A 17,514-nucleotide genomic window follows, 5' to 3' on the forward strand; every position below is an offset into this window, starting at 1 on the left:
CAATAATAATAATAATAATAATAATAATAATAATAATAATAATAATAATAATAATAAAAACATGTTAATTATTTTTGCAGTATTTACTGTCAGCAGCAGTATATAATGCTTGAATATAATTTCGCCGCTTCTAGTACTGGTAGAATCATTATCAGTGTTGCCATGTCTGCTTATTTTAAGCAACTTTGGCTTGTTTCTCTTGCAGAATCTGGCAACACTGATCATTAGGTGGGCGTGATGAAACGTAATGACGCAAGACCTCACCACGTAAACCGTTCGGCGCAAATTTTCAAAAGCTGAACAACACAGTCAGGAAGGAAGAGCAGTTTTCCTCTGCTTGTGATCAGTGATCAGAGTATATCGATATCGTCTTCCAGTTATACGTTCATAGCCATCAGACACCGACCCATCTGACTGTAAACATCTGAAGGTAAGTTGTGCTCATATAAGAAAATGTGACTTTCCTAATCCTACTCCCTTTAGGCGTTGTTAGCCGTTAGCTATTATAGTTAGCCTACCTCTAGCTACACGCGAATGCTAACTTGAGATAATAGCTGAGCTGCTACATGTTCCTTTCTCATTGTAATGCGTTAAATAAGGGTTTTAGTTGTTTTCATATATTAATTGCTTACTCTTAGCCTACACACTGGTGAATTCGTCTATTGCTATTATTCTATAATGTATTGTGCTTACATATAGCTTGGCTATGGTACTGGACACCCATGGCATACAGTGGCCACATAAACATTGTGGACACTAATGAGCACCTCAAATGTTAAATTGCTTATTTTTTCCCCAAAATGTAAATAAAATAAAGAATCTGGAAAATTGTAAAGTATACATGGTTTGAACATGCATGAATATTTTACATTTAAGGCTTAATAGTTCTACAAATTGCTACAAAACCTGTGGCTAGCTACTGTCATTATGGGTATAAACAAGAAGTTGATGGGTAGGCTACTTTTAGGTCTGATATCTATGTACCGTGCATGTTGAAATCATGTTTACTTTACATTAGTAATATTCCAAATATTCCACATTTTATTGCAAGAGGTTTTGAAAATAGCTAATCTACAAGCTCACAACGCGTCAGCATTGTGAGCTTGTAGATCGACTATTTTCAAATGGCCGATGCATATAGGTTTAAAGTGCTCATGTGGCCTGCCTTAGTTTGCTTCTGGGGGGGAAACAATTGCCAATTTAACATTGATGTGCCCACAATGTTAACAACGTTGCTCTTCCAATAACTCATGTGAGGTGCTGTCATTTGTCTCCAGCTAAGATGAGTGCATCCAACACACCCGTGTCCCGGGTGCGTCAACAGAACTGGGGCTCTGCGTCTCTGAAGAATAACAAGGGACTGTCCCCAGCTGCCTGCAGCACTCCACTTCTGGCTGCGTTCCCCGGCAATGACGACGAACAGGAGAGACGTCAGAGACGCAGGTCAAAAGTTATTGACCTGCAATCCGCAAATGACTCTTCCATCACTGAGTCTCCGGCTCACAGGTAGGCCTCCTCCATAAACGTACTCTGTCACAGAACCTGCGGTCCACAGACTTGGACCTCCTGTCTATTCCCCAAACAAGCAAAGCGAAGCTTGGGGACAGAGCCTTCAGTGTGGCAGCCCCCACCCTGTGGAACTCTCTCCCAAATTTGGGGATTTGCCATGCTCCAACTCTGGACTCTTTTTTTTTTAAGGGTGCCTTGAAAAGACACATTCTCTCAGGCTTATGGCAAATAGTTGTTTTGTTTGGTTGTTTATTTGTTGGTTATTCATTGTTTTGATGTAAAACGTCCTTGGGTACATGAAAGGCACTATATAAATTCAAGCTATTATTATTATTATTATTAAAATGAGACTCCAGAAAATCAACACCCCTGCACAGTAAAATCCACAAGTTAATGTAATACTGAGAGTGTACAGTACAGATGGGTCCATTTGGTTACATTTGTAAACACTTGGAGTTACAAATGGATAAATGAACACTGAGGATTTTACTGTGAGTTGCTTGTGCCTTCCTTGAAATGTTTCTGTATTGATTTCCGTTGTGACCATCTTTGTTTGTTTGTATGTATTCAGTCTCTCAGGGACCCCTGCTGCTGTGCCCAAGTTGTCAAATGCACAGATCTCAGAGCATTACTCCACTTGCATCAAGCTCTCTACAGAGAATGTAAGTAGATGCTGCATGGTTGCGCATATACATGAATTTAGATTGTATTTACACAATAAACAAAAAAGCTTGTGGTTAAGATGGAATCAGAAATGCAATTGCATCATGTAGTGTATCATATTTAACACGCAGAAGCATAGAATATGAATAGAAGGGTAAACAATAAAAAAAACTTTATTCTGCCTATGCTGTTGCCTCATTGCAAACACATTACAGCATTGATAAAACAAGGAGAGAGAGTCCTCACACCTGTATACACACCAACACATGTTATTAGGCTAAAAGACACTTTTTTTAAAAAGAGATATTTTGGGGCATTTTCTTCCTTTATTGATAGTATAGTAGGCTGACAGGAAATGGGGAGAGAGATGGGGGATGACATACAGCAAAGGTTGTCGGGATCGGGAGTTGAACCCGCGACACGCTGTCAAGCTGGATTACCAGCATATGTGGTATGCGCCTGGACCGCTAGGCCAGTGGACGCCCTAAAAGACACATTTTGATCCTAATGGATCTTTGTGGTTTGAACCTCATTCGAGCACCATAGAATGGCATGTGTGTACGTCTTATTTTCACACTGCACTAATGCAAATACAATTTTGAAATTTAAAATGTTTTTTGTTTTCTTTTTGCTGCAGAAAATCACCACTAAAAATGCCTTTGGTCTCCATCTGATTGATTACATGGCTGACATTCTAAAGCAGAAGGATTCCGAGCTCACAAACTTTAAGGTATGATTTTGTATCATTGTAAACGTCCGTGGGGAACAAAGTCCATGTGTGCAGGCAGGCCTTTATAGTATTACCTGCTTAAAGTTCTCAGCCGGTTTATTTACTCAAATCAAATGTATGATTACTGTATCAGAGTCTAACGTTTGGAAGATCATATAGTTTACCTTGCAGACAATCATGATCAGAATTCAATCCTAAGTGACTATTGTAGCTTTCTTAACTAAAAGGTTTCCATGGATTAAAGTTCTCAGTCATTTGGATTCCATAGAAGCGAGCATGTCTTCTATGAAAGCATGTTGCACATGAAAATAGCCTATCTACAAGCTCTCAATGCATCTGCGATGCATCGAGGGTGTATGTTGTTGCGAGACCCGAAACACCCGATGACCCCAGGCTACAACACTGATGATACGTCCCAGGTGCATCCATGTGCTGTTTTCTTTATAGAGCTTTTAAAGTGGTCAAACCAGCAATATGTTCAGAAGCATCTTCCATATATTCTTAATCGCCTCGAATATTTCATATAAAACCAAAGGTTAAAGCCTCAATCTGTGATTTCTTCACATGGTTGTTGGCAGTATGTAGAATAGCAGGAACAATATTACTAAAACATTTTTTTATACTTTGTTATACAAACATTTTCAGTTTTAGAGTTTATTTTGCTTTATATCATCATAGATCATGGCTGATGTGTAAAGTGGTGCACTATATCATGGAAAATCCCTTTTGTATTTTTTGAGTTAAGTGTCTAGGAACGCTTTTATGATTCATGGGTACACCTGTCTCTAAATATATATTTCTGCCTGTGATCATCCAGGTGGCAGCTGGCACTTTGGACGCCAGTACAAAGATTTATGCTGTCAGAGTGGATGCTGTGCACGCCGATGCCTACAGAGTGTTGGGTGGCCTTGGCGCAGAAACAAAGCCTGGAGAGGGTGAGCGAGCAATTCAGCCACTGTCCAATGTGTCCATGGCCTCTTTAGCCCATTAAGACCTGAGGCCGCCGCTTCTGAACATTTTCAAAATCCTAAAAGAAAATCGGAAAAAAATATATAAAAAATAATTTTCACGATTTTTCAAAAATAGCAGATCTACAAGCTCATAGCGCGGCACTCGGTGCCGCAAATTGCACAGAGCACATATGACAAATAACTTAAATATACAAATACATTACTGACATATCTAATTTTATACTATAAAATGTTTTTAAAGTAGCGGAAATGTGACATGTTGTAAGCTTGTAGATATTTTTGGAAAATATATGAACATTTTTCAATGTGGAAACGATTATGACGATGATGCACAAATAATTGCGACTATCTCAAATAATTGCGATTAGACAATGATGTAATAATTGTGACAGGCCTAGGTGTAGATGTGCATGTTTTAGTTTGGTTGGAATAAATCTCTTGGCTTGTTATGGCACACGGTTAGGGCACCGCTGGATTAGATCTTTATTACTACTGGAAATTGCATTCGGAACAGAATCGACCACTTTCAGCCTGGTTTCCTTATCTTGATTTTCTAATTTCAGAAGGCTACGTGCTTAGGAAATTTGGTTGAGTCAAGGAGGCTGTACTAGAAGTGACCCCTCATCCGAAACTGAGGACACTTGTCACACTGATGGAGCTTATTTCCAGTGACTAGTAGACAGACACTGCACCCTGCTTTTGCTGAGAAAACACTGGCTCAGTTCTGGCTCTCATTTACTGGGGAATACCTGGGATGGTCAGAAGCTATCCTTTTAGATCTACATAGTATCTGTGTGAGAAGACTTTCTTGACTGAGAAGACTTTCTTGACTGAGATGAATCAAAAACAAATACATGTAACAGTTAAGCAGTGTGAACGATGATGGCTTCGTCTGCATTAGGCCAAGCATCCAGCTTTTATGTCCTAGAAAGCAGGCCCACCCATTTAATTAAAATGATATTTTGTCACAAATAATGTTTTACTTTAAGATGTGTTTTTGTCATCATTTGTGAGAAAGTTACAGAAAATAAACAATATTAAAGCTAAAACCAATAACAAATGTGAAATCTGCTTTTGTTTAGAAATAAAGTGTTGGTATGAAAGATTGTTGGTGTGAAAGATTACAGTGACTGTTTATGGTTTTATATATTATGGACATTTAAATATGTGTACAGGTGCTTCTTTGTTCAGTACGTGTATGCTGTTCTCTGTGAGTCAGTAAAGTAGGAGTGGTCGCGATATACAAGACGATACTTCAGGGGCCGCCAGTCAAAAACCCACTGCACTACAACATCTACAGACACTGATACATTATTTCTTCTTATGTGTGTGTTTGTTGTGTATTCACTGTTTCAGAGGCTGGTCAAGAGGGGGAAGAGGATGGCAGTGGAGGAGAACAGGCTGTCAAGCAGGTCAAGAAAAAAAGGCCCCCTAAGAAGACGGTAGAACAGAATCTCAGCAACATCAACAGCGCCGAGTCTGAGAGAAAGTGCGAGGTACAGTATGGCCATCACGTCCCAAAGAAGACATTCTCTTCTGTCATTCTGGGAACCCATAGTTTTTGGAAAAGCTATTCCTTGAACTAGAGTGGAGAACCAGTCTGTCTTACATTACATGACATCACAGATATCCAAATTGTCCCCTCAGTACCAGTGGAAGACTTTTTATGTTGGTAAACTGAGTGGACCTATACTGTACAAGTGGGCAGAACACTATAGTATTTGTTTGTTTATTTAGAAATGTTATGTAGTAATATCAAAAGAGGGTGTGGCTTTTGAATTGCCCTTGTGCTTTGCTTTGCTAGGAGCTTGAACTTTACTTTTGAAAATCAGTACATGTATAAAGCACATTCCTCTGCCCATAGTTTAGAATAAAATAAAGTGTAGCCCTATTAGTAACCGTCAATATGCTCAAAAGGTCATAAATTCTCATCTTTGCTTATTCCACACGTTTAACCTCCTGCCACCCAGGTGGACCCCATGTTTCACCGCATGGCGTCCTCCTTTGACGAGAGCAGCACAGCGGGCGTCTTCCTGTCAGTGCTCTTCAGTGAGAACTGCCGGTGCGAGCTTCTCTTCCCCTCCGACATGACCTTACTGCAATCCAGGTCTACCTACAGCGCCCCACCCCTGCAGCGCGTCCCTGCATCACCCTTCACATGTAACGTTTCTCTCACATTCCTATGACAGAAGAACCACTAGTGGATAGTGCTGCACGATTCTTGCTCAAATGTGAATCACGATTTTCCTCCATAAGAATTGAGATCACGATTCTCACATGATTCTCTTGTAAATATTAAAAAAAAAAATGCTTTCAATGTATTTAAAAAAACCTTTTTTTTTTTTTTTTTTATATATTGAAAAAAAAATCGCCATAATTTAAAATCGAGATTGCATAGGTGTCTGAATCGAGATCTCAATCTTTTTTCCATTAATTGTGCAGCACTACTAGTGGAGTTTCTTTTTTATATCTGTGTTTAGTAGTCTGTGACAAATCTGTTTCTTAAAAATGATTATATGTAATTTGTCTGACCTTTTTTGAAAGCTGTATCCGTATTCACCACTTTAACACAACACATAGTTAAATCCAGTGTGTTAATTGTTTCAGCCAGGCCAAAGGTGTGGCCGAGACTATGTTTTTCCCCCTATCTGTCCGTCTGTGGACAGCTAATTTCCGGCACCATTGGACCGATGGGCGTGATGTTTTTCTATTACTCCTACAGATTTTATCCAAACATCACGCAAATTGGTACACATTAGCTCTACAGTCATGTCATTAAGACGGACCTGTCCGATTTTTCATATTTCATCCTGATTGACTTCTACTACCTGGCCTGGCGGAGACCTGTGCTCCTCGGAGCACAATTTGTCTAGTTTACCCTGAGTTGCAACACATTCTAACCCCAAGGAATGTACTATACACTGTACACGCACACCTAAACAATTTGAGAGTTCACCGTTTACTGTGTTTCTGTCAGGTGGTCTTCAGCGCTCCCAGGAGAGGAACGCTATCTGTCCTTCCCTGAAGGACTTCTCCTTCACCAGTTGGAACCCTGACCAGGTGAGACAAAGTAGTCTAAAAGTTTTTGTTTTGTGTTTTTCTTTATTGACACAAACTATAATTAAGTGGAGAGGGTTTTGTGCAGAAACATGAGAACTTAAGTTGACTACTTGGCTCTTGGGCTGTCAAATATGGCCAAAATGCCAAGGTCTGCAGAAAGCAAAGGAGGGGGCGTAACTTTATTTTTAGCGGCGCTAGCCTAGCCGCTCTATACCTTTAGGTATAGAGCGGATCCTGCTCTATACCTGACTTTGTCCGTGTCCGTCAACGTTCTGATTGGTCAGGTCCGTCAACGTTCTGATTGGTCAGGTCCGTCAACGTTCTGATTGGTCAGGTGCGTCAACAAAGTGATTGGTCAAGCTTCACATGACACGTGGCTATAAACACATTATAAACACATATCGATGACAAAATGTATCAAAGGCGCCGCTACCTTCACACAGGGTGTGATTTTTTTATTAATATTCAAAATAGGATTGAATGTAGAATATTCTTTGGCAGTCCTACTCTCCTACCAATTGGACTTTATCTGGATTATTTGCAGCTCCTATTGATAGACCAATGGGTTGCAACCTCATCTGTTTACCTGTTGCCCTGTGTATGCATTGATGCATGTGTATATTGCTTTTTAATATGTCAGTGTGCAGATTACTACAGTATATAGCCACAACATTGTCTTTTGCTTTCAATCATAACATTTCCATGTAAGCTTTATTGCACTTGACTAACATAATCAGATTTTATATGTAAGGTTCATGCAAAGAACTTGGTTTGGCGCAGTGGCAACAGAATTTGAAAACACTAAAAGAGAATAGGACTACTTGCATAGTGAAACATGAAACTGCAGATCATCAAATTAGACAGAGATCTGTACAATGGACCTCCTTCGTGATCAAATAAAATGTGGATCCTTGCAGACCATGAGCCAGCTGCTGGAGAAGGTGAAGCAGGGTGCGCATGTGTTTGACGTAAACGCAGAACCGGAGCCAGATGCAGAAGAGGAAGACTGCCAGGACTTTGGCCAAGACTTTGACGCTGAGGATGAGGACGGACCGGGAGACTGCGGTGGGGAGGAGTACAAGGAGGGCTCCGAGGCCCAGCGCAAGGGACGGTGAGTACCCAGAGTGGGGGGGTGAGAGAAGGGATAGAGGACTGGTGGCTCAAAGGTCATGAGCCACAGTCTACCCAGTGGTTTTTGTACTCGAGGTACACCATTGGGCAAGTCAAAATCTCACGGCACACCAGTATTCACAGCGTAAATAGCCGATTTACAAGCTCCCAACTCAACACATTGAGCTTGAAAATTCTATAAATACAATTTAAATACTTAAACTTAATTAATGACATGCCCAAATTAGGGACACCAGGTTGAAAGCAGTTAAAATATATCTTTTCAGGGTATAGGATTTGCCTCTGTATCAGGAAAGAATTTCACACAAGTACTGATAGTCAATTAAAAAACAATTCACAATGTTTCTATAGTTATATACAGTATATCGCAATAATAATTTGTGGTTGGCTCACCATTTGGGAGCCACTTCATAGACGCACCGAAACACATGTGTGTGCCTGCTAGTGATGAATTAATTCTCAGTTTTTGTTTGAGAGATTTATTTTTATATGCAGCTTGATCTGTCAGAGTCTGCGCAAAACAAGAATACTTTGCATTCAAACATGTGTCAAACACATTTACTGGTCAGTAGAAATTGCAGCCTCTTGAGATTTTTAAATACAATTTTTTAAATGTTGAAGAAGGCTGAAGAATAGCATGATAATTAGAGAAGTCAGCTTGTTACCGAAGACTACTGGTTCTGACTGACTCCTGCGTGGACAGTGAACATTCAAGGAACAATACTGCCTATATTGCCACCAAAGGGCCTCTGGGCCTCTGACTGCTCCAGCAGAGTTGTTCAGTGGCCAGCAGCAGAAGTAGTATGCAGCTAAAGTGTAAATGTTTGTACTCTATGTATACAAGCCCCGTCTCATCTACTGCCCCAGGTTATTGCTGTAAATATGACTATTGTGTTAATCATTATGGCATCTTAAATAAGAATTAATAATCCCATGCAAAGAAATGTGTGTACTGTGCAATAAGGACTTCACATCCAGAAAACAGTTGGGTAACTTGCTATGCATCCCATGTCTATGATGCATTATAAACATACTTATAATGTATTTTAATCTGCTTGTAACACTGTATAATTAAACAATAATCATAACACATTAAAAAGCATTCTATATTGAGTTTTAAGGTCAACTATTATAATCTATAAAGCAACAAATAACCACTTATAGTGACTTATAATGACTGAAAGGCTGTGTGCCGATGGCCTCCTTATAACATGGAAACTATTAAATGAATTAGTAACTTTGTCTTGGGAAAAGTAATTGGATTCCCTGTGATCCGTAAGAAAGCTGGTGGTTAATTTGGTAAAACATGCTGAATGGGACAAAAGCCTCTTTTTTTCAGACATACTGAATTAATGAGAGAATTAATATTTATTTAGTCTGTGCCTGGCTTACTTGCACAGTGATCAAACTTAAAAGGGAAATAATGAAAGTACAGTGGTAAAATACAGTGACTAAAAAAAGAGAACGCAAAGGAGTGGAGGTCCACAGTTGTTCACTTTTTGTCAGTCTATTTACACTGTTAAGTCCCTTGTAGCACTGATACCAGGTCTTCAAACATTCTATTGACTGGTATACAGCCTCTATTACACATTTTGTTCAGGTGAGATAACAGCCCCAAAGAGACTTGTGAGCCTCAACAAAGACAAAGAAAAACGCAAGACAAGAAACACAAAGGGTTCTGTCTAGCATAGTGATTAAGACCGTTAAATTGAAACCACAGAGTGCTGGTGGCTTGGCATTGAATATTGTAAGAACCTATTCTGCTCTATCACTTTATCCATCTCAAAGTAGAAAAATACAAAGGTGACTTGACTGCACTCTTTATTTATAAAGGTTTATTGATAGGCTACAGTCTGTCTGTCTGTCTGTCAATAACTGATTTATGCATTTTACTCCTGTATATTATATGTGATATATGGGGATATATTATGCATCTTGTTTTGAAATGTATTACTCTAACTGTATTATCAAGGCAATCATTCATGAGTTCACCTAGTAATCTTTATGGTTAGGGTTGGTATCATACTGTGTGTTCATCCTTGATGGTGCAGGGATGTTATCCCCATTGGCGAGGGAGACATCACCACCATGTGTCTGCAGCTATCCTCTCAGCCCAGGGAGTACTCCTACTTCAGCCCCAAAACCATGGCTACCTGGGCAGGACCTGGCTACTGGCAGTTCAAACCTAAACACAAGCGTGAGTGGCATCCATACAAGTTTAATACTACTTTTATTATATAGATAATTAGTAAGTTAGCTGTATATCTTTTCTGTATCTCCTTATGTACTCACTGTATTTGTCTGTTGGACTATTACATGTTTTGTGTATCTATTGCTGGCTACAGATAATCTGTTTTTTATTTACTTCAGGTGCTTCGACTTAAATTTATGCTGACATATTTTTGACAGTGCTTTGTTTTGCTTTTTTAACAGGGAATTGAGGGACAAATCTGAATGTATGCAGATGAATCACTGAATGTATCTTTTCCTTTTATTTTAGTCGATCATATGCCTGACAAAGAGACTCGTAAAAGGAAGCCCAAGAAGACCTTTGAAATAGACTTCAATGATGATGTTGACCTTGACACCAACTTCCGAATCACCAGAGTAAACTTTAATTGATTTTTATATCGATCATACAGACATTTCATATTGCTGTATATTTGCTTTTGGGGGCGAAATGATACCTGATGTAAACTGTAACCGTATGTTACTCTCTTTACGTCGTCCACAGACGACTTCCTGTGTTTACTTTTGACACTTGATAATAGCACAGAACAATGCAGTCTGTCTCGACATAATACTTACCAATACAATGTGAAATGCATTCAGGCTATCTATCAGGCATTCATTTTTGGTTCCATTGCTATAGCAACCACTCATTCATCACTTTGGAACAAGTTATTTATTTTCCCTCCTTTTGATGCAGCTAATCCAGGTCACAGTATATTAGCCTTCCCTATTCTGTGTCTGTGATATCTGAAGTTCTTTTTACTGAGGATTTAGTAACTTCCAATAACGTCATGACACGTAGACTAATTTAATTTCACTGTGATGATTTTTTTCTCTCTGTTATAATCTATAGCTAATTCTTATAATTAACTATATAGTTCGATATGGATTCTAAGACCTGTCAGAATATATCATTGAACACCCACAAGGTCCATAAATTACAGTTAACTTAAAACCTACATAATATTGAAATGGAAACTGTAGGTGCCCTGTAGAATACTGTTCTCTTTGAACTGAACTGAATATGTCTTATCTTTGTCCCTTAAGGCTGCCACCACTCACACCAAGTCTGCCCTCAGTACTGCCAGGTCCAGTAAAAAGACCACTCTCCCAGCAGACTTTCAGTTTCCCCCAGAAACACTGTCCCAGCTCAGCCTAAAACCCTCCAGCACGGTAAGGCTATCCACATTTACTTGCCTGCTCAGATTTGTAATTGAGATGAAACTGTTTTAGAACGTTATAGAGAGATTTGACATCAATGTAAACTACCTCATCTTAGAACATTTGAAACCAGGTGGGTATCTTGCAAATACAATAAACAAAAAATACACAACAGAAGAGGGGGAGGATAGGCTACATAACTAATAGAAAATTAGTATGAACATGAAAAAGGTAGGTTTGATGTGGACTTGGCAGGATTAGAATGTTTGCTATCATATCTTTTTACAGTGTGGCAGAAGCAGGGACCTGCAGTTTTTTTCTGTAAATAGGCTTTGTCTGTACTGTAATTCCCCACTAAAGTAATTCATGAATGACAAGTTTGTCAACAGAAACTTTACAGTCGGTACAACTAGGAAATGCAACAGTGAAACTCGTGGCGAGTGAAATTTGTATGGTAGTTGATAATGTGTGCACGCAAATGCTTATTTCAGTGAATCTCATAGTTAAACCAACATAGTCCTTGTGAAGCAGCACATTTGTGCTATGAATCTATTCATGGCTATCTTTACGTGGAAGATGATGCTATTCTTTAGATGTTTTGCCTATAATGGCATGCAGCAAACCGTTGATGCCAATGTTAAGTATTGTATCCTATTCTATTATAGTTGTGTCAAGAATCCCCAAAACGTTTGTCTGGAGAGCTTGGAGAAGGTATTGGAGACTACGACTATAACAACGCCAACGATACAGCCAACTTCTGCCCTGGTCTACAGGTCTGTTTTTTATTTAACACTTTGCATGGCACTGAAGTACACACAGTGTCTTTAATGATTGAGCAGGCAGGTCTTGCTCAGCAACACTGAATGTTAATGACTGTTGTTGAGTGTATCAAGCTTAAAGGGACAATCTCTCTACCCACTGACTAGAACACCCAGCTGTAGATGGGCTGAACGGTTCTGGTCAATTAAAAATGTTCTCGCCCAACTTCACAAATGTTCAACTCTTTGTTCCCATTTACCAATTAAAGGGTGGAGACAGTGATGATGAAGGAGAAGGATTTGCTGGTTCAGATGACACCCAGCCACCTATGGACAACATGCCCCCCTCCTCCCAAGACCCAGACGGACTCTCCACCTATGGAGAGGACAACTTGGTCCCCGAGCCACACAGGGTGAGCTATTCATTTTTATTTATAGCAGGGCCTCTTGCTGCCCGGGCGGGCTCACTAACCACTGCAATGTGAATCACAATTATTTTGGCCAGGATAATTGTGACATATTAAAATGTTCATATTGTCCCATGTCTAGTCTTAACCCCTTCTACTGTGTATGGTCCTGAGAATTTCAACGCTGCTGTTCTCAACAGTCAACATAGCAATTAATATTGTTCAATGGTGTCAGCCGTGTGAAAGTTCAAAGTATGAAAAGATTGAGCTCTGTTGCTCATCAGTTATTGGCCATAATACTTTTTTTGTGCATAATATGAGTACTTGTAACTTAAATATAGAAGTTGGAACATCTTTTATCTCCTTTATATTCCAACAAAAATGCCAAGTGTTATCAATAAAACCATGCATATTCAGAGGACGGGTTAAAAGGGTACACTATTGAGTGGTTTGGTGGAATTCAATTAATTGGCTTGCAGTGTGTTTAATGTTTAACTGTGCTTGCTTCTTTAGGTCAACAAGATTGAGATCAACTATGCCAAGACAGCCAAGAAAATGGATATGAAGAGGCTCAAGAACTCTATGTGGTCACTTCTCACTGAGAGCCCAGAAAAACCTCCGGAGGTGTGTTTGTTGGCCTTAAGTATTGCTACCCATATGTCTGTGTTGCACTTTGTAAGTCGGTATCTGAAATGCCTGAATTTCTAGTGTAAATTGTGTGGATATGCTGTATGCTTGTTATGAGTTTGTGTGTTTGTCAGTTTCCGTGTGTCTAGGTATGTTTATCTGTGTGAGAGAGGGAAATGTTGCCTGACAACTTTTTTCTAAGGCAACATGGGTTGGTATCACCATTTCATCAGTCGGCTAGATTTTAGAATAGAACTGAATGTTGAAATGATTGTTGGTTTCCTCTTAATTTGGCTACTTGAAAAAGTGTGTGTGTGTGTGTGCCCTCCATCCATTGTTCACCTCGATGTGTTCTCTGTAGGAGGCAGAGAAAAGAGAGGCACCAGAGGTGCCTGGACAGAAACTGTTCAGTGAGACTGCAAACTCTCTTCTTCAAAGGTAAGATCATCATTGTGCTTGACTTGACACTGCATAACTGTAGTGTTTATCATATGACATCTTTCATTGAAAAGAAATCAATAAGAAAGTCATAGTTGGCACTGAAAAGCTACAAACAAGGAAGTTTCATCAAAGGATGCTGGGAAATTTGGCCCCAAATAAACCCTGCGATGTTCAAGACATAATAATCTCTCTGGGGATTTAGTTGACTACAAATTCATTGAGTGGAGTCAAAATTATATGCTGGCCAATGCACCATACTGCATAGCAAATTCTGAATAGTGCTTTACATAGTTGCATATCGTCGCTGTCGGGTGGAAACCTTGTATGGCCAAAATGGTTCCTTTTTTTATTAATATTAACATAAAAAAAATGCCAATCTACAAGCTCCCAACGCATTGCCACACGATGTGAGCTTGTAGATCTGAATTTTCGCTACTTTTGTGACACTTTGAAGTAGGGCATTCATTTACAAAAAAAACATAAAAATGTGAAATATGGAGATGCAAGGTTTCTGCCTGACAGTGATAATATATTGAGTAATATATTATGCATCATTTAATATGGGGGTTTATACCAGATGTCATATCTATTGACGATACCTCCATTTAAAATAAATAAAAAATGGAAGGCAAATCATTGCTTTCTCCCTGTAGGTTTTTTTTTGGGGGGGGAGTAGAAACCTTAGGAGAAAGACAGCTTTGGAGAGGCTGATGAAAGAAGGCGGTGGTGGTCTTTGATCCTTTGCCAGCAGGGTTTAGTTTCAAAGATGGGGTCTTAACCACTACTTTACCTCTGGGCACATACTCACATCTCCACTGTTTGGGCTCAGGGTGTCCGCAGTTCTGGAAACGGGAGTGTAGTTTGATTTTGGAACACTTTTATACATATAAATATGAAATTAAGGAAGCAAAAAAAGGCACTGTGTGTGTTCTGTATTGTGGTATACACCATAGCAGAAGTGTGTACGCATTGTGGACTTTGCTCACATGTTTCATTTAGGCCCTGCTGTGAACCAAGCATTAACACTTCTGGCATTTACATCCTTAACCACTTTAAGGCCCGTTCAAAGTCACTAGATGGTTTTTTTATTTGAAATTCAGCCCTATTTTATGCTTCGGCTATTCGAAAATATCAGACCAAGTTTTGTATGAATGGATGTACTCTATCTCTAGGTTGGCGGTAACCGCTTCAGACTGTCCGATCAGAACGATAATCCAATGATTATGCAGGCTCTCTGTTTAGCCTGGGTAAAAAATACATTAAAAAGCAACCGTAGGCAGAGTTCTTGTCTGGACTATCACTGGTATCACTTGGATTCTCAGCTTTGACTCTTTTGCAATTATTATTTTTTGCCTTTTTAATGAGTAAGAACATATCCAAAATAGAGGCACCAGGTTGAAAGTGATATTAAAGCCACATAGGCAAGACTGGATGATTTATGGGACACATGCCTCTGTCTCTTACCCTCTAACTTAAAATGTCTTCTTACTATCTGTATCTGGTCTCTCTATCTCTTTCCAACCCCCCACCCTGCTTCCTCTACTGCCTCTCTCAATCCCATCCATGTGTCTGTTTCTTTCCTGCTATCCTCTCTCTGTCTCCATGTTTTTCCAGATTGCCCTCGACGATGGCTCAAAACCTTTCAGTTCCATTGGCCTTTGTGGCTTTGTTGCACCTCGCCAATGAAAAGGTAAGCTATGTGTTCACACATCTGTTTTGGGCATGAGTGTATAAAGTGCGTCATTCATTAAAAAATCACTGTTCAGAATGAATCGGCTAACATTTCTATAATATTGTGAATCCCTGGTTTACGTGTTAGGGAACCTGACATTACTTTTTATGATCTTTTTCATTAGAATTTGGAGCTGGAGAAGGTCGATGACATGACTGATATAATCATCAAACAAGGCCACTGAGGGGCAATGGAAGACGGGATATATTGATTTTAGTTACTATTCTATCTGGAATTGTGTCTCCTGTACTGTTTATGTCAAAGCCACACAGCTCTTTAGCTCTCAGTATACATAATAAATTACACACTTTATTGTTCAAAGTTATTCAGACATTTTGTTATGTTGAAACTGTACATATGGTACCTTGTAACCTGTCGCTTTTAGTTTCTTTAATAGTTTTCCTTTTTTATTGTGTTTTATTGCTTGGTTACTTTAACCCATTTAGGGCGGGAACCCCTATTTGTAACTATACCTTTCAAGACAGGAACCCCTTTTGGGGTTGTTGTTGTTTTGTACAGTATATAGCAACAATAATGTTTTAATAAATATTTGAAGTCTTTCAGAAAACTTAGGTCAGGACAAGTTATTAGAATCGGCTTCAGGTCTAAATGGGTTAATCTAAAAAAAAAAAAATCAATAAAGGTGCTTATTGCCTAATGATGGTGTGATGTTTTATAGCCTAATTTATGCTTTGTCATTCGAAAGTGTTGCTCAACAGATACAACTAATATTTGCGAAGTGACACTGTTGTACGACCATTACATTTTAAGATCCCTGTCTCTGGAACCACATTAACTTCTGCTGGTCTTTTTTTAGTCTTGACAGAGCATTCTGTCCTGTTCCTACTCTCCCCCCCCCCCCCCCCCCCCCTCTTGCCTTCCCTGACTTTAGAAACCGGTTGGACCAGGGTTAGTGGTGCTGGCAGGGTGAGACAATGTGACTTTAAGACCTTCTGGGCAGGGAGGAGGCAGTCTTTCAACTGTAAAGAGAAAGCAAAGAAAAATCATTATGGTGTTACTTGCAGACATGCAGAGTTCCTTCACAAGGCTAAGGAATATCTGGATTGATATGGAAAGATGGATTTGAGAGTTTCTGTCTACAACCCTACAAGAACATTTCACAACCTACTTTGGTTCCCATCTTAACTTGTTGATGGTTGGGAGATTACAAGCAAACATCCACAAAAATGTACCCTGTTCTTCAAATACAGTCCAATGAATCCTTGAACATCTAGGTTTCGTTTATTATGGTCCAATGTCCCTGTGAATGTGTGGAATTAAATTGCAGAGTGATTGGATTGGAAAGTTGGATTTATGTAGCTATTTTTTACCATGTCTGATTTAGTTCTACCCTGGTGAAGACAAATTAACATTTTCTATTCCAGTGTCCCTATGTACATTATATCCACCTAGTATAGGCCCACTACATCACAGTTGTAAGCGTTTTTTATACAGAAGTATGCCACGGTTTTTGACCTTGCATGATTGGCTGAGAGGATTCTAATGCAGTGGTAATACTTTTAAATTTAAGGTACTCTCAGTCATAACCTATAACCTACCTATAATAGGTCCATTTGCGCACTCAGAGTTACAGACCTGTAAGGTTTCATTTAGAACCCCCTCAAGGAACCCTGGACTCCACTTTGCAAACCACTGTTCACGCTAACACTGAAAATGGCTACACTACCTGTAACATTGTTACCTAGCCAATGCTGCTCTAATAAGTAATACAACAAGTATAATAGCAATAATACACTTGAGGTCATCATTGGGGTGAATGAACAAAACATTTACATTTTAACCAATCTGTATAGAAGTATATGTATACAATATAATTGTGTGTATCTGCTGTGCCAGTGGTTGGAGGTGGTCTCTCTATTCTTCCAATGAGGAATGTTTTGTGTTTGGTTTCCCACAGGGGAGACTCATGCTCGAATCCTGTAGAGTAAAGTTGCAATTCTCTTTTTGGAGAAGACGTAACATTGTAGTTCTATTTCATAGACGCATGTTTTGTATGGATAATTTATTTTCAGCTTACTGGATATTCTATTAAGGAGGAGCCTGCAGAAACTGGATAAGAAGATGATGCTAA

At 39.3% G+C, this 17,514-nt stretch overlaps 1 protein-coding gene across 1 annotated transcript; it reads left to right on the top strand.

The window, feature by feature from the left end:
• Nucleotides 1-289: 289 nt before the first annotated feature.
• On the top strand, nucleotides 290-15,990 carry ncaph (non-SMC condensin I complex, subunit H). The gene is made up of 18 exons (XM_084054911.1): nucleotides 290-430; nucleotides 1,278-1,506; nucleotides 2,081-2,171; nucleotides 2,810-2,902; nucleotides 3,720-3,837; nucleotides 5,230-5,369; nucleotides 5,844-6,033; nucleotides 6,851-6,933; nucleotides 7,851-8,044; nucleotides 10,116-10,261; nucleotides 10,565-10,671; nucleotides 11,344-11,469; nucleotides 12,123-12,230; nucleotides 12,485-12,628; nucleotides 13,136-13,246; nucleotides 13,611-13,687; nucleotides 15,305-15,380; nucleotides 15,547-15,990. Exons 2-18 carry the CDS (start codon nucleotides 1,283-1,285, stop codon nucleotides 15,604-15,606), a joined length of 2,088 nt encoding a protein of 695 aa, XP_083911037.1. The 5' UTR covers nucleotides 290-430; nucleotides 1,278-1,282; the 3' UTR covers nucleotides 15,607-15,990.
• The last annotated feature ends 1,524 nt before the right edge of the window (nucleotides 15,991-17,514 follow it).

The sequence above is a fragment of the Gymnoscopelus microlampas genome (assembly GCF_963454915.1).
Source record: "Gymnoscopelus microlampas genome assembly, chromosome: 4".
NCBI classification, from domain to species: domain Eukaryota; kingdom Metazoa; phylum Chordata; class Actinopteri; order Myctophiformes; family Myctophidae; genus Gymnoscopelus; species Gymnoscopelus microlampas.

Excerpts from the sequence above, each read along its gene's own strand:
- ncaph (XM_084054911.1), top strand. The coding sequence starts at position 1,283 with ATGAGTGCATCCAACACACCCGTGTCCCGGGTGCGTCAACAGAACTGG. Across the intron at positions 1,507-2,080 it reads ACTGAGTCTCCGGCTCACAG|TCTCTCAGGGACCCCTGCTG; the intron begins GTAGGCCTCCTC and ends GTATGTATTCAG. Across the intron at positions 5,370-5,843 it reads AGTCTGAGAGAAAGTGCGAG|GTGGACCCCATGTTTCACCG; the intron begins GTACAGTATGGC and ends CCTGCCACCCAG.